The sequence below is a fragment of the Pelophylax lessonae genome (genome assembly GCF_965119305.1).
Source record: "Pelophylax lessonae genome assembly, chromosome: 1".
In the NCBI taxonomy this organism is placed as follows: Eukaryota; Metazoa; Chordata; class Amphibia; order Anura; family Ranidae; genus Pelophylax; species Pelophylax lessonae.
The window spans coordinates 506,760,678-506,784,499 of record NC_138768.1 but is presented as its reverse complement, the minus strand read 5'-3'; the positions used below and the strand labels follow the sequence as shown (position 1 = coordinate 506,784,499).

The 23,822-nt window shown below is 41.2% G+C and overlaps 1 protein-coding gene across 1 annotated transcript in view; it reads right to left on the bottom strand.

Annotated features, from left to right (window-relative positions):
- SSBP4 (single stranded DNA binding protein 4) overlaps positions 1-23,822 on the bottom strand; it is a 682,195-nt gene that overhangs the window by 462,315 nt on the left and 196,058 nt on the right. The window contains exon 3 of the mRNA XM_082263962.1: positions 12,312-12,373. Coding sequence (XP_082120088.1) covers positions 12,312-12,373 — 62 coding nt within the window. The remainder of the gene's footprint in view (positions 1-12,311; positions 12,374-23,822) is intronic.

Here is a 23,822-nt window from a genome sequence, read left to right as displayed (position 1 = left end):
TGGTGTAAGAAGGAGGGATTTGGGTTTTTAGAGCACTGGGCTCACTTTTCATTGGGGTGCAACCTATATGCTAAAGATGGTTTGCACCTAAATGGAAGGGGCTCTTTTGTGCTAGGGGAGAGGTTTATGGGAAGGCTGGAGGAGTTTTTAAACTAGGATTAAGGGGGGAGGGTGAATTAGATTATAATGGGGCAGACAGGTCAGACAGGGGTCAGCCCCTATTGGTGGGTGGAATGGGGAAAGATGGGGGGAGAGTTATGGCCGAGGATAAGAAGGTTCCCATGTACCAGAATTAAAAATAGGCAAAATAAGTGTGCAAAATGTGACAATGAATGAAAGTGCTTGTTCACCAATGCCAGAAGTCTGCAAAGCAAAATAGGTGAGTTTGAAGCTCTGGTGCAGGAGGAGAACTATGACTTAATTGGTATTGCTGAATCTTGGCTTCATTCTTCACATGACTGGGCTATTATTATTGCTGGCTATTCTCTCTTTCGAAAAGACAGGGTAAAAAGGAGGGGTGGTGGTGTCTGTCTCTATGTGAGAAGTGATCTCAAAGTGAGTGTGAAAGAGGACCTAGTTGATGGAGAGTGTGCTGAGTCTGAAGCAGTATGGGTTGAAATGTACATGGGTGTGCGTAATACAAAGATTATCATTTGGAGTTTGTTACAGACCTCCCAGTATTAATGAGGAGGTGGAGACTCAGCTCCTGGCACAGATAGAAAGGGCTGCAAGGGCTGGGACAGTGTTAAATATGGGGATTTTAACTACCCAGACATTGACTGGAGTAATGGCACTGCTGGAACAGTTAAAGGGCAAACATTTATAAACCTATTACAAGACAATTTTATGGTGCAGTTTATTGAGGCCCCCACTAGAAATGATGCTCTGTTGGACCTGGTAATCTCAAACCATGCAGAGTTTATTAATAATGTTCATATAAAAGAACATCTGGGCAGCAGTGACCATAACATGATTTCATTTAATGTTAGCTGTAAGCAAAAAACACATACAGGAAATACAAAAACACTTAACTTTAAGAGAGCAAACTTTCCAAGGATGAGGGCTGCTCTCCAGGATTTAGACTGGGAGGGAATATTGGCATCGATGAGCACAGGACAGAAATGGCAAATTTTCAAAAAGACTTTATGCAAACTCACTGCAAAGTATTTTCCCATGGGTAATACGTTTAAAAGGCTAAAAATAAAACCTATGTGGCTCACAGCCAAAGTTAAAAAAGCTATAAACTAAAAGAAAAGAGCTTTTAAAAAAATATAAAAATTAAGGAACAATATCATTGTTTAATTGTTACAAAGAATATAACAGAATATGTAAAAAAGGAAATCAAGGATGCAAAAATTCAAAATGAATGACAGATTGCAAAATATAGTAGGACAAACCCCAAAAAATTCAAATATATTAATAGTAAAAAGGTTAGGTCTGAGCATGTAGGCCCTTTACAAAATAATCAGGAGTGGGTGACTGGGGACAAAGAGAAGGCAAATGTATTAAATATTTTCTTCAGCTCTGTGTATACAAAGGAGCATGGGGGAGCTCATGACCATAATGAGGACGGTATTAGCACAGCCCCAAATGATCCACAATGGCTCAAAAGTGATATGGTCCAGAAATATTTAGACAGAATAAGGGTGGATGAAGCGCCTGAACCAGATGGCATCCACCCACGCATTCCTAAAAGAATTGAGCGCTGTAATTTCTAAGCCTTTGTTTCTAATTTTTAGGGACTCGTTAAGGACTGGAATAGTACCACTGGATTGGCGTAGGGCCAATGTGATGTCTATATTTAAAAAGGATCAAAGTCTTTGCCAAGTAACTATAGACCTGTTAGTTAAACTTCTATAGTCGGGAAGATACTGGAGAGTTTAATAAAAGACCACATAGATTAATTCTTGCTGGAAAAAATATTTTAAGCAACAGTCAGCATGGATTCATAGAAAAAAACAGAAGCTGTCAAGCAAACCTGATTTCTTTTTATGAGGAGGTAAGTAAAACCTTGGACAGAGGGGTGGCTTTGGACGTAGTATACTTGGAATTTGCAAAAGCATTTGACACAGTTCCCCACACATGACTAAGGTGTAAGGTAAAGTCTTCAGGCTTGGAAAGATCAGTTTGTAAATGGATAGAAAACTGGCTAAAAGATAGAATTAAGAGAGTAGTGGTTAATGATTTTTACTCTGAATGGTCTAAGGTTATCAGTGGTGTACCCCAAGGTTCAGTGTTGGGACACTTACTTTTTAATATCTTTATAAATGATATAGGGTCTGGGATTAAAAGTACCAGTCTTTGCAGATGAGACCAAGCTTTGCAGTGTAATAACTTCTTTACAGGATGTCTCCAACTTACAAGCTGACCTCAATGCACTGTTTCATTGGGCAATTATGTGGCAAATGAGGTTTAAAGTTGATAAATGTAAAGTTATGCACTTGGGGGCTTAGAATACGCATGCATCATACATACTAGCTGGAGTAGAACTGGGGAAATCCATAGCGGAGAAGGATCTGGGTGTTCTGGTAGATCATAAGCTTAATAATAGCATGCAATACCAAGCTGTGGTTTCCAAAGCAAGCAGAGTCCTTTCTTGTATTAAGAGAGGCATAGACTCCAGAGAGAGAAAGAAATAATTTTGCCCCTGTACAAATCATTAGTAAGACCTCATCTGGAATATGCAGTTCGGTTTTGGGCACCAGTTCTTAAAAATTATATTGATGATTTGGAGAAAGTGCAGAGAAGGGCAACCAAACTTATAAGAGGCATGGAGGAGCTCAGCTATGAGAAAAGATTAGAGGAACTGAAATTATTCTCTCTTGAGAGGAGGAGATTAAGGGGGGATATGATCAACATGTATAAATACATAAGGGGTCCATATAGTGAACTTGGTGTTGAGTTGTTCACTTTAAGGACAACACAGAGGACAAGCGGGCACTCTTTCCATTTAGAGAAAAACAGATTTCGTCTCCAAATACAGAAAGATTTCTTAACCGTAAGAGCTGTGAAAATGTGGAATAGACTTCCTCCAGAGGTGGTTCTGGCTAGCTCACTAGATTGCTTTAAAGAAGGGCTTGGATTCTTTCCTGGGTGTGCTTAATATAAGTGGGTACTAACATTTTGTTAGGTAAAGTTGATCCAGGGAATATCTGATTGCCTCTCAGGGGATCAGGAAGGAACTTTTTTCCCCTGCTGTAGCAAATTGGATCATGCTTTGCTGAGGTTTTTTGCCTTCCTCTGGATCAACTGCGGGTATAGGATTGTGTATAATGGGATTGTATGGTTAGGTTTTTCAATACTGTTTTTTTTTTTTGGTTGAACTAGATGGACTTTTTTGGTTATTTTTCTTTTTGGGTAAGGTTTTATTGACAAATAGCATAAGTATACAGAGCCGACTGACTGGGATAATAAACTGGTACATGTGACATAACTTGAGGTACACTTCCAAAATACAATGGAGTGAAAGAAAATAACAGTAAGTAAATAATTGCAATAAGCAAACTGAACCACTGTATAAAAGTAATGTTCTGGTGTTCTCAAAGGCGGAAGCATATTTGTCAGTAGTGACAAAAAAACACAGAAGAACTAGAGAAGGCCAAGCCTCAAAAGGAATAGAATGCTGAGTTACAGCACATTCTTGGGGTGCCAGTCAGTTGAGAAATAGGCAGAGATATGGAGTGAGAAAGACCTCCTCAGCTCAGCTGAAAAGAAGAGAAGGTTGAAGACACCAGAATAAAAGGGGAGAAAGCAAGAAAGAATCGGGTGAGAGTAAGAAAAATAGGACAATAGAGAGTGGTCTCCAAGGACCTAATGGTATTATAATGTCAGTAATGTATGGTCAAAGCACAAAGGATGAGCGTAGGATATCCAGGGTTGCCAAATTTTCAGAAACTGGTCATGGGAACTAGACAGTATAGATGTTAATTTCCCATTAACCATAATGTTGTTCATGCAATGTTTAAAAAACTGAGTGCAGTAGTTTTCCAGGCCTTCGCTATAGTGAACTTAGTTGCAATAAAATTTTATGTTGCCAGTTTGCATTCTGCCTACAATAATAATTCTATAGGTATGAAAAGGAGGGCTTTTCAGGTGTTTCTCTTTACATCTGAATGAAGTCATGTTTGCAAAAGCGTGTAAACCCGGATCCACAGTCTAATCGCCATAAGGCAGAACCACCAGATATGGGCAATTGTCCCCAGCTGGGAACATCCACGAAAGCAGGTTGGTGGATATTGAGGAATTATATGGGCCAGGCGCACTGGTGTATATGCTGGGGAAATTGTATATAGTATATTCATTATTGTTGGCTCATATTGCAGCTCACTAATGAATTCTAAGCCTTCAAATCTTGGTTAAGGCCATACAAGCCATACAAGGACAAAGTCTGCTTATTCATACCAAAGGAATGTGTGATTGTAAACTGACCAAGTCCTTGAGGGGTCATGTTGTTGCTTACAAAGAGAATTGGCTTAGGGGTTGTCTATTCCTCACACACAAATCTAAATACTACAGTTATCACTTGGAACATTCAGTGTCACTCAGAACTGCCATCAGTCATGTTTCTGAACCTGGTCAATGGCCACGCCATCATGGCCAGGACTCCATGGCAAAACAGCATCTTTATTTAAGTATTCTTGTCATATTTTCTTTATCTGTATCTGTCATTACTTTTAATAAATGTCATGCTTGTAAGTATTTGTGCGTTCTCTTTGCAAATATCGAATACAACCCCAAAAACTTGACAAAACAGTAAAGTACCATTGGTATATAAACTTGTATGCATTTTTTAGGGTGACTACATTTCTGGAACTTGTTGAACCATAATCTGCCAGTCCGCCAGTGTCAACTCCACAGCTAGTTTGTGCTCCCAATGTTGTTAGAAGGGGGACATTGGCAGTTTCCTAGAGGAAACAATCAAAGAGTAAATCAAAGATTATACCCGTGGAGTGTGGGCGTGAACTGCATAAACTCTCGAAGGCCAAAAGGAGGTAGGGTGTCAAGTAAGTAGCTGAAGGTAGCATAAATGTTCTTGCAGCAGTATTTGATGCAATGAGTGGAGTACATCGAACGTTATGATCCTAGTTGGGGTGAGTATAGAATGAACATCCGAGAACCCATGATCTGTCCACCAACTAAACTGGCCTGGGTTTTCCATATCAGGAGGAAATAGTGGGCAGTGCAAGAAGCATTAGAGTGGTAAATGGGGTGAACACAAGGAAAGAATTGGGGGGGGGGGTATTGTAAGGAAGACAAAGATATCGGATGTGAATCTATCTCAAAAAGGTGATTTTTGAGCTGTTTTTCACCGAAAACCGATATAATTTGATTGTGGGCTAAAGTTACATAGTTACATAGTTACATAGTTACATAGTTAGTGAGGTTGAAAAAAGACATCAGTCCATCCAGTTCAACCTATGATGTGTGTGTGTGTTTGCTTTTAACCGTACATTGTATACCCCTGTATGTTGTGGTCTTTAAGGTGTCCATCTAAAAGTTTTTTGAAACTATCAATGCTCCCTGCTGATACGACTGCTTGTGGAAGAGAATTCCACATCCTTACCGCTCTTACAGTGAAGAACCCCTTACGTACTTTAAGGTTAAACCGCCTTTCCTCAAGTTTTAGTGAGTGGCCACGTGTCTTATTGTATCTCCTCTCTCTGAATAGTTTGTTCCTTATGCTCGGGTCGCCAGTACAGTATTTGTACATTGATATCATATACCCCCTCAATCGTCTCTTCTCCAGAGAGAATAGGTTCAGTGCTTGTAGTCTTTCCTCATAGCTGATGTCCTCCATTCCCCTAATTATTTTTGTTGCCCTTCTCTGGACTTTCTCCAGTTCCAGCACATCCTTCCTGAGGACCGGTGCCCAGAACTGGACAGCATACTCCAGATGTGGCCGGACCAGAGTCTTGTAGAGTGGGAGAATAATCTCTTTATTTCTGGAGTGAATCCCCTTTTTTATACAACCCAGTATTCTGTTGGCTTTGCTTGCGGCGGCTTGGCATTGCATGCCATTGCCAAGCCTGTTGTCTACCAGTACCCCCAAGTCCTTTTCCATCCTAGACTCACCCAGAGGTTCCCCCCCTAGTGAGTAGCTTGCTTTCTGGTTTCTGGCCCCCAAATGCATTACTTTACATTTTTCAACATTAAATCTCATCTGCCATGTAGTTGCCCACCCCGTTATTTTGTTCAGGTCCGCTTGCAAGGTTTCCACATCCTGCATAGAAGATATTGGCAAGCCTAATTTAGTATCATCTGCAAATACTGAGATTGTACTAGATATCCCCTCCTCTAGATCATTTATGAATAAATTAAACAGGATTGGTCCCAGGACAGAACCCTGGGGGACCCCACTTTCCACACCCGCCCAATCCGAGTACTCCCCATTAATCACCACCCTCTGTACTCTCCCCTGGAGCCAGTTCTCTATCCAGGTACTCACCTTATGGTCCATACCTACCTTCCTTAGTTTGTACAGTAAGCGTTTGTGGGGAACGGTGTCAAAGGCCTTTGCAAAGTCCAAATACACCACATCCACAGGCTTACCTTTATCAAGGTGGCAGCTCACTTCATCGTAGAAGGTTAATAAATTGGTTTGGCACGAACGATTTTTCATGAATCCATGCTGATTACTACTTATAATACCGTTTTCATTACTAAAGTCTTGTATGTGGTCCCTTATCATCCCCTCCAAAATTTTGCAGACTACTGATGTTAGGCTGACCGGCCTATAGTTACCCGTGATATATCTCGGCCCCCTTTTAAATATTGGTACCACGTTGGCTTTTTTCCAATCAGCTGGCACCATACCCGTCTGTAAACTATCCTTAAAGATCAAGAATAATGGTCTGGCAATCACCTGGCTGAGCTCATTAAGAACCCTTGGGTGCAAGCCATCCGGTCCCGGGGATTTATTTATGTTAAGTTTCTCTAGTTTAGCTCTAAGTCTATCTTCTGTTAGCCATGGCGATATTTCCTGAGGTGTATTATTTAGTTCGGCCTTACAAGCAAGGTTCGTGTAGCCCCCCGATTCCTTTGTGAAGACTGAAGAAAATAAATTATTTAACACTTCCGCCTTTTCTCTGTCCTCTGTGACCATTTTTCCTTTATCATCTTTTATGGGGCCAATGTGCTCTGGCCTCACTTTCCTACTGTTTATATACTTAAAGAACTTCTTGGGGTTCTTTTTACTCTCCTCCGCTATATGTCTCTCGTGTTCTATTTTAGCCGCCCTGATTTCCTCTTTACATTTCTTATTACACTCTTTGTAGTGCTTAAATGCTGCCAATGACCCCTCAGTCTTGTATTTTTTTGAAGGCCTTTTCTTTAGCTCTAATATACATTTTTATGTTGGAGTTTAGCCACCCAGGGTTTAGTTTTGCTCTTTTAAATTTATTTCCCTGTGGAATGCACCGGCCCACCCCCTTGTTAAGTATGCTCTTGAAGCACTCCCATTTTTCCTCCGTGTTCTTTGTTCCCAGGGTTCTATCCCATTTGATATTTTCTAGCAGCGAGCGCAGTTTAGGGAAATTGGCTCTTTTGAAATTCAGTGTCCTTATATTACCCTTGTGTTTCCTATTACTGTAATTAATACTGAAACCAATTGACCTATGGTCACTGTTCCCTAAGTTGTCCCGTATTTCTATATCCGTGAGCAGGTCTGTATTGTTGGTAATCAGTAGGTCAAGTACCGCATTGTTTCTTGTCGGTGCATTCACCATCTGACCCATGAAATTGTCCTGAAAAACATTTAGGAACTACCGAGCCTTGGCTGAGTGTGCGGTTCCTTCTGCCCAGTCTATATCTGGATAATTAAAGTCCCCCATTATAATGACATTTCCCATCCTTGCTGCCAATCCTATCTGTAACATGAGGTCCGCCTCACCCTCCTCCCTCTGGTTGGGGGGCCTATAGCATACGCCCAATATTACCTTCCCCACCGTGCCTTCCCTTTGAAGCTCTACCCATAGGGATTCTGCCTCGTCCATAGCTCCATTATTAATATCATCCCTCATATTTACCTGTATACTGTTCTTAATATACAGACATACCCCTCCCCCTTTTTTACCCTCTCTATCCCTGCGATAAAGGGAATACCCCTGAATGGTCGCCATCCAGTCATGAGAGCTGTCAAACCAAGTCTCAGTTATCCCCACAAAATCTAAGTCCTCCTCAAACATCAGCAGCTCCAGCTCTCCCATCTTGTTGGCCAGGCTTCTGGCATTGGTATACAAGCTTCGTAATTTTGATCGGTTACATTTATCCTCATTTGATGTTTTTAGGCTGCTCTCTGGATTTTACCCTGTACCCACCCTGGGTTTAGGAGCTCCGAACACCCTACCACTAATGCCCCCATTTCTGCCCTCTGAAACTTGCTTTCCACTGGCTAATTCTACATCTGTACCCTCCCCCCCATTCCCTAGTTTAAAAGCCCCTCTAACTTTTTGGCCATCCTCTCACCCAGTATGGCTGCACCCACCCCATTTAGGTGCAATCCGTCCCTACCAAAGAGCCGGTGACCGACTGAGAAGTCGGCCCAGTTCTCCAGGAACCTGAAACCCTCCTTACTACACCAGCTCCTCAGCCACTCGTTAACTTCCCTAATCTCCCACTGCCTCTCTGGTGTGGCTCGAGGTACAGGTAGTATTTCGGAAAATACTACCTTCGAGGTCCTAGTCCTCAACTTAGCGCCTAAGTCCCTGAAATCGTTTAGGACTCTCCATCTTCCTCTGCCTATGTCATTGGTACCCACGTGTACCATGACAGCTGGGTCTTCCCCAGCCCCACCCAACAATCTGTTCACCCGATCCGCGAAGGGCATAAACAAAGAAATGTTTATGCCCAACAGTGCATTGCCACCAACCTATATTCATTCTTTACTGGGCAATTCGGGTTGGAAACCCATCAGGTTTCTGACTTTAAACCTTTTTTGGGTCTAATCCTTAACATGGGCATTACAAAAAAATATGAATTGCAGTCATATAGGTCCACAGACACGATTCCTCATATGTTCATGTTCTGTGCTGCAATGGCCAGGCAGAGATATGAGACAATAATGTATTTTATTCAGTAACAATACCCTCTGTCTTTCCTGGGGTGATTGGAATAGGATCGGCTCCACAACATTCAGCCTCTCATAAACTATCTGTCCCAAAAATTTGCAGATGTGTATACACCCCAACAAAACATCCGCATAGACAGGTCCCTTGTACATTTTACTGGCAGGCTTGAAATTAAAAAGGTTATAAACCCTGGAAGGAAAAAAAAAAACTTGTTAGATAACGGCATAATGAGCTAGTCTGCATCGCATACTAGCTCATTATGAAATACTTACCTTACAACTAAGCCCTTCCAGCGACACCCACTCACCGTTGGGATGGCTGACATCTTCCCCGGTGTTTTTTCTGGGTTCGCGGGCTTTGGCACTGTGAGTAGTCGGAGCCGCGATGAGCCGCCGTTTACGGCATGGGCTCTGAAGGTCCGGCACGGTAAGCCACACCTTTAGAGTGCATGTGCCAATGATGTCATCGGCTGCATGCACTGCGAATATCTCCTAAACTGTGCAAGATTAAGAGATATTCACAGTGCCTACAGGTAAACCTTATTATAGGCTTACCTGTAGGTACAAGTGGTGTAACAGAGTTTACAACTACTTTAATCAGTATCTTCCTAGAAATGTGTCAGATATGGAGTCAAAATGTATAGGCTCTGTAAGAGGGCCACAGGCTATACATACCACTTTAAAATGTACAAGGGAATAGACAGTCAAGTGGAGCCCCCTGGATGCCCAGACTACAGGGGAAGCAGTAGAAGGATAGTTTGAGATTTGTTGTTACCCTTGTTCAATATGGGGTACCATTTGTACGTGGACAACTTTTATGCAAGCGTGCCACTTTTTAGAACTGTTTTCACAAAAAAAATTGGCCGATGTGGCACCATGCGACCTAATCGCAAAGGTTTTTCCCCAACGGCCTTTTAAAACCCTACTTAGAAAGAGGGGAGAAATCCTGCTTGCAAGTGAAGAACTACTCATGTAATTTTAATTGAGGTGTAGACTTCAACAACCAAATGACAAAGCCGTATTTAGCCACCTGCAAAGCTAAACACTGGTTCAAAAAGTGTCTATATATTTTTGTTTTAATTAGTTCTATACAATGATTTTGTTATTTACAAAGTTACTGGATGAACTGGATCCTTCCTAAAATTTCAGGAAGCAATCGTCTCAGCCATTTTGTATCCAGAAGGCACTGTGGCCCAAAGCCCAAATTTAAATGCAGTTAGCCGGCTGCATGACAGGTATTTTGTAGATGTCCTTTCGCCTACCCCAACACAAACGTCACCCCAAAAAAGATGTTCTGTGTGTGGTAAATGCAGAATGAGAAGCGACACCAGTTTTTTTTTTATCTCTCCCGTCCTTGCCATCAAGGACTGCTTCCGCCGCTACCACATCGTAGTGAACTATTAGTTAAGGGGATAAAAAAGGCACATTCTAGGGTACAGCATGTCACACAGTTCTGCACTAAGGGTCTCTAAAAATGTTAGGTAGTCAGGAAAATGTCTATCACATTTTGAGACACCCTAAAATCAGTCTGAAAAGGTTATTGTTTCAAAAAGGTAAGTTACAAAAAAGTTGATAAAAAAAATAAAAAAAATGTGTATTGTTTTGTTGAGTTAAAATATGTTGTTTACTATGAGCCATCACCCCACCAATTATATGACCATCTGGAGAGCGATCTGAGGGATTCCATCTGAATAACCAACATTAAATGTTTGGGGCATTATAAAGGTTTATGGTTGGCGAGTACGCATTTTTTACTCACACTGTGGTGGAGCATGCATACAGGATAAGGAGTCACTAAGCACTTTAAAGCATGCTGATTGCAGGATTCCTTGAAAATACTTTTTCATATACTTTTTGATATTTGTTTTATGTGTTTGTTTTTTAATTATTATTTTTCACTTTATTTGGACTTGTATTTAAAAGTCATAGTAGTGCCGCACCTTTTTCAGTTTTGGTTTCTTCGATTCTTCGATTTTGGGCCCCAGTATGCAGCCAGGCTCCCAATAAGTCTCCCACATGAGGTATCCCCATACTCAGGAGAAGTAACAGAATGTGTTATGTGATGTTATACCATCTATATCCATGACATGTGTGCGAAATATCTAACTAAAATGACAACTTTGTGTAAAAAGAAAAATATATATTGATTTTACTTTTTCCAAAAATTTGTGGCAAAAAATAAAATCTTCCATGGACTTACCATGCCTCTCAGCAAATACCTTGGGATGTCTACTTTCCAAAAAGGGGTCATTTGGGAGATGTTTATTTTGTCCTGTCTTTTTAGGGTCTTCAAAAATGTGATAGGTAGTCAGGAAATCCAATGTGTAATTAATGTTCCTTAAAAGCCTGAAGGTGGCCATTCGATTTTGGGGCCCCATGTGTGGCTAGGCTGCCACACAGTCTCTCACATGTGGTTTCCCCATACTTGGGAAAGTATCAGAATGTGTTTTGGGGTATAATTCCACATATACCCATGGCATGTGTGAGAAATATCTAAATAAAGCAACAACTTTGGCAAACTTGTGGCAAAAATAAAATCTTCCATGGACAACAGCAGGTCTCAGCAAATACCTTGAGGTGTCTGCTTTACAAAAAAAGAGTAATTTGGGGGGTGTTTGTACTGTCCTGGCATTTTAGCACCTCAAGAAATGTGATAGGCAATCAAAAAGTTAGAGCTGTTTAAAAGCTGCGTAAATTCCATTATACAGTACATATCATAGCTTGTAAATGCTATAACTTTCACACAAACCACTTATATACACATATACACACACACACACACACACACACACACACACACACACATATATATATATATATATATATATATATATATATATTTAGATATGTTTTATAACAAAAAGTAAAAAAAAAAGTAAAAAAAGTAATGGGGGATTTTTTCAAATTTTTAGTCTTTTTTCGTTTATATAAAAAAAAAAAAACTCAGTGGCGATCAAAGACAACCAAAAAGAAAGCTCAATTTGTGTGAAAAAATATATATATAAATTTAATTTGGGTGCTGTGTTGCATGACCGAGCAATTGTGTCTGGTAAAGATGGAACTAGAAAAAATGCATACAAATGTTTATAGCTTATATGATCATAAAAAATACTAATACCTTTGAGTAGTACTTTTACATGGTAACAGCAACAACACAAAATATGCAAACACATACACGTTTCACTACGTTACTTATGTAAGTAAAACAGATTATTTATTAACAGGAATGTAAAAAAAGTCATCTTACCACCACCAAGAATGTAAAAACCCAGGGGGCTCGCCTAAAGTGATATTTTTCTCCCATCGTATCTGGATTAAAAGGAATAAAATAACCTCAATGTGAGAACCATATAAAGGCAGTCCTTTACTTAAATTTTATTTTAAGCAAATAAATTCATACACAGTTGAAATAAATAGATGGGAAGTGTTTTTCACTTGCCAAAGGAATTGTAATCATGTTCAGCCACCCTCCTGTTTCAAGAACTTTAGTCTTCTTTGGAAGACTTGCCCTCACTTCCCTAATGATAAAATGGGAAGCAAGAGGAAATCACCATGAAGTGAGACAAAATTGCACCTTTGACAGCTGTCACCATGAGTCCTACTAGGGAATTTCTTCTTATCCCCTGTACCAGAGACAGCTTTCAATGGTGGAAATTCCCCTTGAAGTAAAAAAGTTTGGGTAAAGCAGTTCAAAGGGTCAACAATAAAAACCCAAACCTTTGTCTCTATATCCAAACTAGAGAGCAAAGAACCACTCGGATGTGGATGCATAGAGGAGTGCTCACAGGTGCTGACCCTGGCTGGCCACCACAATAACCATGCAAAGAAGAAGGAAACTGTTTGCACACTACAGATGTAATCCTATAAATGGTCCTTTATTCTTTTAAACATGGGACAACAACACAGGAGGCATATAGTTAATGCGTTTTGCATGTAACAGGGCTTAATCATAACTAGTGATGGGCTTGAGCATGTTGGGATTGAGCCCGCCAGGAAGCCTGCACTGCACACCACCAATCATTAGCAGCGTGTTCCCACTCGGGAAATGCCTCACTGCCTATGATTGGCAATGTGCAGTGACGGCTTCCTGGCAGGCTCGATCTGAACGTGCCCGAAGCCCATTACTAATCATAACCACAAGGGAGTCAAGGGCAGTGTCATATACACCTCTTATAAAAGGGTAGACACCTGTGTTAATTAGTGCTTTTAACCCCTTCTAGAGAAAATGCCAATGGACATGAAAAGCGATAAAGAAAAACAATAAACACATGAAATACGAAAAAACATAAAATCGTAAAATCAAATAAAAATGGAATGAATATATAGATCAGCCCATAGAGGGTCGATCTTAGAATGCTGATAGATTGCCTGCATAGTAACTTCTAAAGTGACGGGCTGCATTAGTTGAAAGGTTCTTCTCTATGCTGTAGAGATGTTCAAAGAAGCGATCTATGAGTCGAGTAGTTGTACGCCCCACATATTGAATGTTACAGGTGATCAAATAAATAACATATGTAGTGTTGCAATTAAAAAACGAATTCATTTTGTATGCTTTATTTCCACTGTTGAACTAAAAGTATCACCTTTTAAACATGTACAAAATGTCAATTGTTTTTCATTTTTGAGAATAGTCTATATTTATATTTTTATTAGAAGATGTCATTCTAAGATTGATCCTCTACCAGATCCAATGGGTCCTATATGCCTTATGGCATTAGGACCATTCACGCTTAATTGCCCCCTGGGCTGGGATGGGTTCCCCTTTAGATTTCCAGTGGACTGGTACAGGGTTCCTCCTCTCACGGGGGCAAGCAACCCAAGGGTAAAAGCGGCGGTCAGCTAGCGTAATTACTCGCTACTCTGCAGAGAGGACGTGCAGCTCGCTAGCTGACCGCTGACAGACGCTTTTTAGCACCTGTATTATTTTACCTGCTTTTAACCCGCTTTGTGGGCAATAAACATTTAATCTTACTACACCATCTGGAGCTTTTTTCTTCTCCTATGTACCCTTGGTTTGCTTGCCCCCGTGAGAGGAGGAACCCTGTACCAGTCCAATGGAAATCTAAAGGGGAACCCATCCCAGCCCAGGGGGCAATTAAGCGTGAATGGTCCTAATGCCGTAAGGCATATAGGACCCATTGGATCTGGTAAGTCATTTAATTTAATTTACCCACACCACGGTGAAACAAACCAATGTCACAGAAATTATGGATATCCACTTTTGTGCACCTGCACTTTTGAAGCTATTGGATAAACACAATCACTCAAGGACTTTATTATTTGAACTGTTTGGGCACAATCAGTCACTTACTTTGGACTTGATAAATTCATATTTGATCATTCACTATATGTTTATTATTATATTATATTGATTAATTTGGATTATCTTTATTTGTAAAAGTCACTGATATTTTTCACTTGTCATATATTATTTGTATTTTCTAATTTGTCAATGAACCATTACTGGTTTTCACCACTAGGGTTATATTCAGCAAGCACTGTAGCTGGCCTTATTATTAAGGCTAAATTTTTCATTTGCTACATGAGCTCTGCTGCAGGGAAAGAAAAGTCAATAGAAAGGATCATTTAAAAAAAAAAAAACAAGGGAGCTTATTTAATAAACGAATGTATAGAGCAGAATGTTAAATACAAATTGCAGAAGCCATATCAACCAATGTGAATCCCATTTGTACTAATGTGTCTTCAGACTTCAGAAAGGTGAATTATTATGGAGTAATATGCACTTTTGTCCTTGCACTGTTCATTGAATAAGATCAAAGTTGTGATATCTTTTCATCAGTGTTAGTTTTGTCGATGAAAATATTTTCATCAACAAAAATAACACTATTTTAGTAGACTAAAATACGACTAAAACTAAAATGGTATTTTAGTCAAACAATTATGACTAAAACGAAAACTAAATTTGATATCAAAATTAAAACTGCACTACCACATAAGAATATGTAGGGGGCATCTACTAAGCTGCTGAAAGAAAAAAAAATTAAGAAAAGGCTTTTCTTATTTTTTTTTTCTTAGTATCTAATGTTGGTAATATATTTAGGTAATATGCGCAATGGCATTACAGCGAATAGAGTTTACAGTTTTATGGGATTTTTGTTTTTATATTTGAAAGTTGCACTTCTGTTTGCCAAAAAGCAACATTTCTGTTTGTTTATAAAACTTGTTTTTTATTCATAAAGATGTTATATGTCCCAAAGGAATATAAATCTGTTTCTGTAGTGCATGTTCAATCCTTAATACCATGAATAGTAACATGTTATTCAAATTTTTACTCCAGGAATATATAATAGGCTGGGCAATTTTAGAGAAATGCTTAAATAATGCATTACAATTTAAGTAAACCCATTCGATTTTAGTCGACTAAAATGTACTGGAGATTTGGGTTGACTAAAATAAAACTAAAACTAAAACAATTCAGATGACTAAAATACAACTAAAACTAGAATGACATTTTAATCAAAAGACTAAAATCCAAATTGGATGTCAAAATTAACACTGCTTTTCATACAGATCATAGAACTGCAAGGGTAAAACAAATACAAAATATCATGGGTGCTTTCACACAGGGCACACTTGAACTGAGCCGTGCCCGAGTTTGATTGCCCCCATTCCGCTCTCCCTCACAGGTCTGCACCTTAAGCAAGTAATTCCTGGGCACATTTACATCATCACCTCTGCCAACCAGACCAAAATGATCCCTACTTCTGTACCCAATAATTTCTAAATAGTTCCATGCTCAGGCCATGGTTTGCACTCACACTGAAGTGAACTGCACTGGACCACCATGCCTGTTACCACGTCTTCCAAGTGGTACTGGGCTAGGTAATGCTCAACTGTTCCTGAGCACATTTCAGAGCACTCAAACTACATAAAATAACCTGACCAAGCAGGGGACTGTGCGTGAGCACAGGTAAAACTGGCAGTGTGTGAGTGAACTCCTAAAGCAGGGGTGGGGAACCTTTTTTCTGCCAAGGGCCATTCGGATTTTTGTAACATCATTCGGGAGCCGTACAAAATGATCAACTTAAAAATTAGCCTGTTATATTTGACCACAGCGTGCCCCCTTTCAATGCAGAGTGACCACAGCGTGCCCCCTTTCAATGAAGAGTGACCATAGCATGCCCCCTTTCAATGCAGAGAGACCACAGCGTGCCCCCTTTCAATGCAGAGAGACCACAGCGTGCCCCCTTTCAATGCAGACTGACCACATTGTGCCCCCTTTCAATGCAGACTGACCACAGCGTGCCCCCTTTCAATGCAGACTGACCACAGCATGCCCCCTTTCAATGCAGAGAGACCACAGCGTGCCCCCTTTCAATGCAGACTGACCACAGCGTGCCACCTTTCAATGCAGAGAGACCACAGCGTGCCCCATTTCAATGCAGAGAGACCACAGCGTGCCCCCTTTCAATGCAGAGAGACCCCAGCGTGCCCCCTTTCAATGCAGAGAGACCACAGCATGCCCCCTTTCAATGCAGACTGACCACAGCATGCCCCCTTTCAATGCAGACTGACCACAGTGTGCCCCCTTACAATGCAGACTGACCACAGCGTGCCCCCTTTCAATGCAGACTGACCACAGCGTGCCCCCTTTCAATGCAGACTGACCCCAGCATGCCCTCTTACAATGCAGACTGACCACAGCGTGCCCCCTTTCAATGCAGACTGACCACAGCGTGCCCCCTTACAATGCAGACTGACCACAGCATGCCCCCTTTCAATGCAGACTGACCACAGCGTGCCCCCTTTCAATGCAGACTGACCACAGCGTGCCCCCTTACAATGCAGACTGACCACAGCGTGCCCCCTTACAATGCAGACTGACCACAGCGTGCCCCCTTTCAATGCAGACTGACCACAGCGTGCCCCCTTACAGCGCAGACTGACCACAGCGTGCCCCCTTACAGTGCAGACTGACCAAAGCATGCCCCCTTACAATGCAGACTGACCACAGCGTGCCCCCTTACAACGCAGACTGACCAAAGCATGCCCCCTTTCAATGCAGACTGACCACAATTCAGAGATCATCGTGCCCCCTTACAATGCAGAGTGAGCAGCATGCCAAGCCCCCCAGACCAGTGCACTTGACTTACCTGTTGTAGCGGCGGCTTCCTCTCTTCAGTCCCTGCATCTCTTCGAGTCCTCCCTCATTCCGCCTCCTCCTCGGCCAATGGCATTGGCCAAGGAGGAGGAGGATCCGTGAGACAATAGCGAATTTTCATTCGCTATTGTCACACAAATGGGCGGGCTCGAGGCGCACTGCTCTGCGCCTCGGGTCCACTCTTTTCGGAGACTCACAGTGTCAGGACGGAGCCATCGGCTCCTTCTGACACAGCGACACGGGGAGGGGGGGTGGACGTAACGATCGTGCGGGCCGGACGTAATGATTGTGCGGGCCGCAGGTTCCCCCCCCTGTCTTAAAGAATAGATTCTTTATGTGTTTTTCCTTGACTCATATAGTAATCTGAATTCCATTGTGAAACTGCCACAGAATGGTCTTCAACCCAGCTGACATTATTAGTTTAGGCAGGTTCTCAGGATCCTCCCTTTGCTGAATTACAGTTTTTAAAATATGAAAAAATTGCCTTTTTTTGCAAGGAATAGGCAACCACATCTACAACAGATTTTTTTTTTTTTATTATTATTATTATATTTATTTAGTTCTTCATCCCCATATGCTAGCCAAGTATTACAGTATTCAAGTTGGACTATCTGAACATGCAGACACAACCAGCTCTATGCACTATAGAATGCTGACCTAGTGCCATATGTGTAGCTGGTGTTACCCAAATGTGTCGCCACTGCTTATGTGTTGACAGCCTAGAATTCACTACACAAAGTGGTTGGCACACATAGATTGAGAGTAAAATGAAACAAGAAAGCTGAAAATGTAGACTGAGAGCAAAGTAAGACAAGATTGCTGGAAGCGGGTGCGGGTCATAAATGGCAATGAAATGAAAAAGGCTAAAGGACTCTACTAATGGAGTCTGCATAATTCAAAGTATATGCATGCTAGAGGAAGTTTATATTTATAAAACAACATTAACGTTTTGGCCAACAGCAACAGTGAAATTACATTTGCCAAACTGTATTTGTTCCAGACTTCTTTCCAATTACGGTAGATATGATGGTCAGGTGTCCAAAAACGTTTGCCTATAAAGTGTATATGCATATAAGAAACTGATCATCTGCTATAACAAAATATATAATGAATACAGTAAATATCCAAATCTCCTTATAATTCATAGTTATGTTGTACTCTAATTTTATTGTATCTTTGTGATATCGTAAAAAATAAATGAATAAAAAAAATGCTGATTTAGGAAATGGGAATGGAGATATTGCAATTGACATTTCTGAAAAAAAAATATATTGAGAAAGGGACAATGTGATGTGATACCTCATGTGTAAATTTAACTAGACTACCAAAAAACTGACTAAATATGCACTTTACACGTACCAATGTACCAATGTAGGTACAGGTACCAATGGAGACCCCATATTTGGAGTACAAATAGTTTATTGACATAAAATTAAAAGTCAATGGATCAACCAATCCTTTACATAGTGTTATGACAAGTACATGCATATGAACGCAGGCATTTTTATTCAAAGGAGGGGGTTGGATTTCTGAAAATTCCTGTCCTAGCTTCACAACTTTAAAACACATTTGTCATGAGAAATGCTCAAGGACTGCCATTGCTGGCCTTCTTAAAAGTTTGTACAAGCTGGTGTGACGCTCCCATCCTTTTAAAACGTAATTTCTTGCCTTCTGACTGATGGGTATACCTTAGTGCATCTCTTTAATGACTGTTTAAGAATTTTTTTTTAGCAAGAGGGGAATGCTGATTTACTAGAGGAGTTGAGAATCTTTACTCCACAAATTGAGTGATGATTCACTTCAATTGTTCAATTATGTGAAACACTAATTCTTGCTTTTTTTTCCTCAGCACGATTAGATATTCAGAGTGAATACCGTGCTACATTTTATTGAATTAAGATTATCCACTCCTTTAGTAAATTAGCCTAGTGGAGTTACGAACACACTCATATCCTCCACATATTTTAAATCCTCTTTCCTATTATTCAGTTTCCAGAAATATATGAAAATTTATCATTTATTAACAATAACAAACTAAACGAGCTTCCTTCCTGATTAGGATCCAATTGTGGGAATAGATGACCCCCATGCTCTAGCAAAAACCTGTTTGGCTGCGGTGAATAATAAAATCAATATACAAAACTAGGTATTTCAAAGGTTTACGGTTTTAAATTTAGCAAAGCTTCTTTGGGGACTCTCAGGATAGCTTTCACCAGGGGTGTATAAACCAGCTGTTATACAATGATCCAATAACTTCTAATTTTGGGACATTCCCACCAAATATGCAGATGGGTACCGTGGATCTGGGATCCCTTGAAGCAAAGATCAGCAGCAGTACCATATACCAGTGCTTCAGCAATTTAATTATATTCAAATGTCAATGCATTTATTAAGCAATTAGTGTTTTTTCCTAAATTTCTTTCCAATTTTTCTGTTCTAGGCTGCCTCCAATGTCTTATACCAATGCTCCACATATGGGACAGGTTAAGGGGCCTCTCCTTCTATTGTAGTTTGGAACTCCTTCTATACCACAGATATTTTTTTCCTGTAGCTGAGGGATCTTAGTGACAAATATTTTCAAATGTTATTATGGTTTGTAAAGACGTAAACTAATTCACAGTATGACCAACAAAGTTTTTGATATGAAGGTGTAGGAAGCAGAGCACTCAAACTACATAAAATAACCTGACCAAGCAGGGGACTGTGCGTGAGCACAGGTAAAACTGGCAGTGTGTGAGTGAACTCCTAAAGCAGGGGTGGGGAACCTTTTTTCTGCCAAGGGCCATTTGGATTTTTGTAACATCATTCGGGAGCCGTACAAAATGATCAACTTAAAAATTAGCCTGTTATATTTGACCACAGCGTGCCCCCTTTCAATGCAGAGTGACCACAGCGTGCCCCCTTTCAATGAAGAGTGACCATAGCATGCCCCCTTTCAATGCAGAGAGACCACAGCGTGCCCCCTTTCAATGCAGAGAGACCACAGCGTGCCCCCTTTCAATGCAGAGAGACCACAGCGTGCCCCCTTTCAATGCAGACTGACCACATTGTGCCCCCTTTTAATGCAGACTGACCACAGCGTGCCCCCTTTCAATGCAGACTGACCACAGTATGCCCCCTTTCAATGCAGAGAGACCACAGCGTGCCCCCTTTCAATGCAGACTGACCACAGCGTGCCACCTTTCAATGCAGAGAGACCACAGCGTGCCCCATTTCAATGCAGAGAGACCACAGCGTGCCCCCTTTCAATGCAGAGAGACCCCAGCGTGCCCCCTTTCAATGCAGAGAGACCACAGCATGCCCCCTTTCAATGCAGACTGACCACAGCATGCCCCCTTTCAATGCAGACTGACCACAGTGTGCCCCCTTACAATGCAGACTGACCACAGCGTGCCCCCTTTCAATGCAGACTGACCACAGCATGCCCCCTTTCAATGCAGACTGACCCCAGCATGCCCTCTTACAATGCAGACTGACCACAGCGTGCCCCCTTTCAATGCAGACTGACCACAGCGTGCCCCCTTACAATGCAGACTGACCACAGCATGCCCCCTTTCAATGCAGACTGACCACAGCGTGCCCCCTTTCAATGCAGACTGACCACAGCGTGCCCCCTTACAATGCAGACTGACCACAGCGTGCCCCCTTACAATGCAGACTGACCACAGCGTGCCCCCTTTCAATGCAGACTGACCACAGCGTGCCCCCTTACAGCGCAGACTGACCACAGCGTGCCCCCTTACAGTGCAGACTGACCAAAGCATGCCCCCTTACAATGCAGACTGACCACAGCGTGCCCCCTTACAACGCAGACTGACCAAAGCATGCCCCCTTTCAATGCAGACTGACCACAATTCAGAGATCATCGTGCCCCCTTACAATGCAGAGTGAGCAGCATGCCAAGCCCCCCAGACCAGTGCACTTGACTTACCTGTTGTAGCGGCGGCTTCCTCTCTTCAGTCCCTGCATCTCTTCGAGTCCTCCCTCATTCCGCCTCCTCCTCGGCCAATGGCATTGGCCAAGGAGGAGGAGGATCCGTGAGACAATAGCGAATTTTCATTCGCTATTGTCACACAAATGGGCGGGCTCGAGGCGCACTGCTCTGCGCCTCGGGTCCACTCTTTTCGGAGACTCACAGTGTCAGGACGGAGCCATCGGCTCCTTCTGACACAGCGACACGGGGAGGGGGGGGTGGACGTAACGATCGTGCGGGCCGGACGTAATGATTGTGCGGGAGACAGAAAATGATGAAACATCCCAAACTGTTGTTAATTGTTATCAGAACAATAGAGGGAACAAATCTTTCAATGGGGACACATATTCCAGTAACAACTGTCCAAGTGGGTAATTACCCCCACTTTTTGGATATATCCGCTCCTGTTGCATCTACGGGACAGAAAAAGAAGGGAAACTTCCCCTAAGGCATGCAGACAGTAAGAAATAAACTGAAAGGCCTTTAATCCTTTTCTACTCTATCTAAGTCTAAAAACAAAGTTTTTGCCATATGACAGTTATCCAGTATTTTTTTCTACTATTAACACACCATATAGAACTGTTTGTCATTCAAAATTCAAACTAACTAGTATGTCTTATAAAAATGTTGCTATTAATAATATATTGTTATAATTATATTTGATTTCATATATTATTACTGATTACAATCTCAAGTTATGTAATCAGAATTTCTAAAATATATGCAATTCTTTGTGGTAATATTGCTTTATAAATACGATATATAAAGATCATATTCTCTGCAACTCCTGAAAGATCCAAATTCTAGTTTTGTGTTAAATGTTAAAAAACATAGCAAGCCAGCAGCAAAAAATGTATTCAACTTATAGGCCTCAAGAATTGTATTAAATTGGATAACGGGCTTGGGCTAATATATTACATGCATTCATGCACAGAGGAATTTTTGTGTGTCTGTTTCTTATTTCAGCCTTTTCTTTTTTACTTGTATTACAAGGATAATAGAGACTTTATGTTAGCTAAAAGCAGGTAATAAGGAAAGTAATGCAGTTGTCCTATGGCTGCTGCTCTGTGCAGATTCCTGCTGTGAGTACAAGTGTTATGAGCAGGTAATGTTAGCTTGGAATGGCAGCACTCTGCTGGGTTTCACACCTATTACTTCCCTCATACAAAGTGGGAATAAGACCCTTCTGCCACATGCTGAACTTAAATATTACAGGTAGATCTGAACACTTGGCATCACAACATACTAAGTGTGTCACAGCGTTAAAATAATATCTTCTATTTATATGCCAGCGCTGACTGAAAAACACTTTTTACTGCACCATGGAGCATCTATCTCTGTAGTAGATCCTAGTTATGTACTACAGTTATACACATCTTGGCAGCACAGCTCAAATATATACATGGGGTAAACTTGAAAAATGCTAGGAAACAGTTTTCTTTTTAAACTAGAGGTGCCCATGCACCAGCAGATATGATCTTTTTCAGACTTGATCTTTGGATAATCAGAACATGGTTGTATTGGACAAAGAATAGGGAAGCTGAAAAAACTGTTGTGGAATATTCAAGCTTTTGAGTGTTTGTTGGCGGTAAATACACAAGGGGTTAATTTACTAAAACTGGAGAGTGCAAAATCTGATTTTGTTCTATCTAGTTTTAGTAAATCAACCCCATGATGTATACAATTTTTGCTCTGTGTACAACTCTTTGCTTGCTTCTTTACTTGCAGCATTTAAAACATGTAGTGCTGTTATCCCACCTCTGGGGCGAGTACTGATTTACATCACTTTCCAGTGAAATACATGACTGTATTGGAAGTGTAAGTACCCACTGTTGGGTTATTACCTTCATTACTTATGTACATTAACTCAAAACACCCTGGGCAACTGCTTTCAATTTACTCACACCCTGCGGACTGATGGAGGGTAAATCCTTCTTTCCACAGTGCAGTAACTTGACTCAGAGCTTCAGTGGGGATGACTTGTCTCATTTCCCCTTATAGGCAGGTAAAAATGCAGTTGTTTTTTTTTTTAGAGCAGTTTGGAACTAATTGCTCCAACTGTCAATTTCCTACCAACAAACAACCTTCCTTTCTCATGTTTATCTTCTGAATCAAATATGGTGCAGCATACAAAATGAGGTGGTATGGAACTGGAAATGTGCAATGCAGTGTACAGAATGAAGCATTGTGTAATAGGGCAGTGGTCCTCAACCCTGGTCCTCAGGGCCCACTAACAGGCCAGGTTTTCAAGATAACTGAAATACATCCCAGGTGATATCATTTGCTGCTCAGTGATTGCAGTACTCTAGTCTGCATCACCCCAAGGTAATACTTAAAATCTAGCCTGTTGGTGGGCCCTGAGGACCGGAGTTGAGGACCACTGTAATAGGGTACAAAAAAAATGGATGGTGCCCTGCCACACACAGGATCACAAAGCTAAGATAGTAAAAGATGATGAGAATTGGCATCAGTTCTTTTTGTTCACCCGTAGAAGAACCCTCCCCTCCCCAATGCATTTCTCCCTTGTAGGGTTTATTCATAGAGGGTGAAATGCATAAGGGGGGTTTCTTTGTTTCTTCTATGGGTGAAGAACCTGAACTGAAGCAAATTCTTGTCATCTTTTACTGTAGAAAAACATTCATAAATCTTCTACATTTAAGATC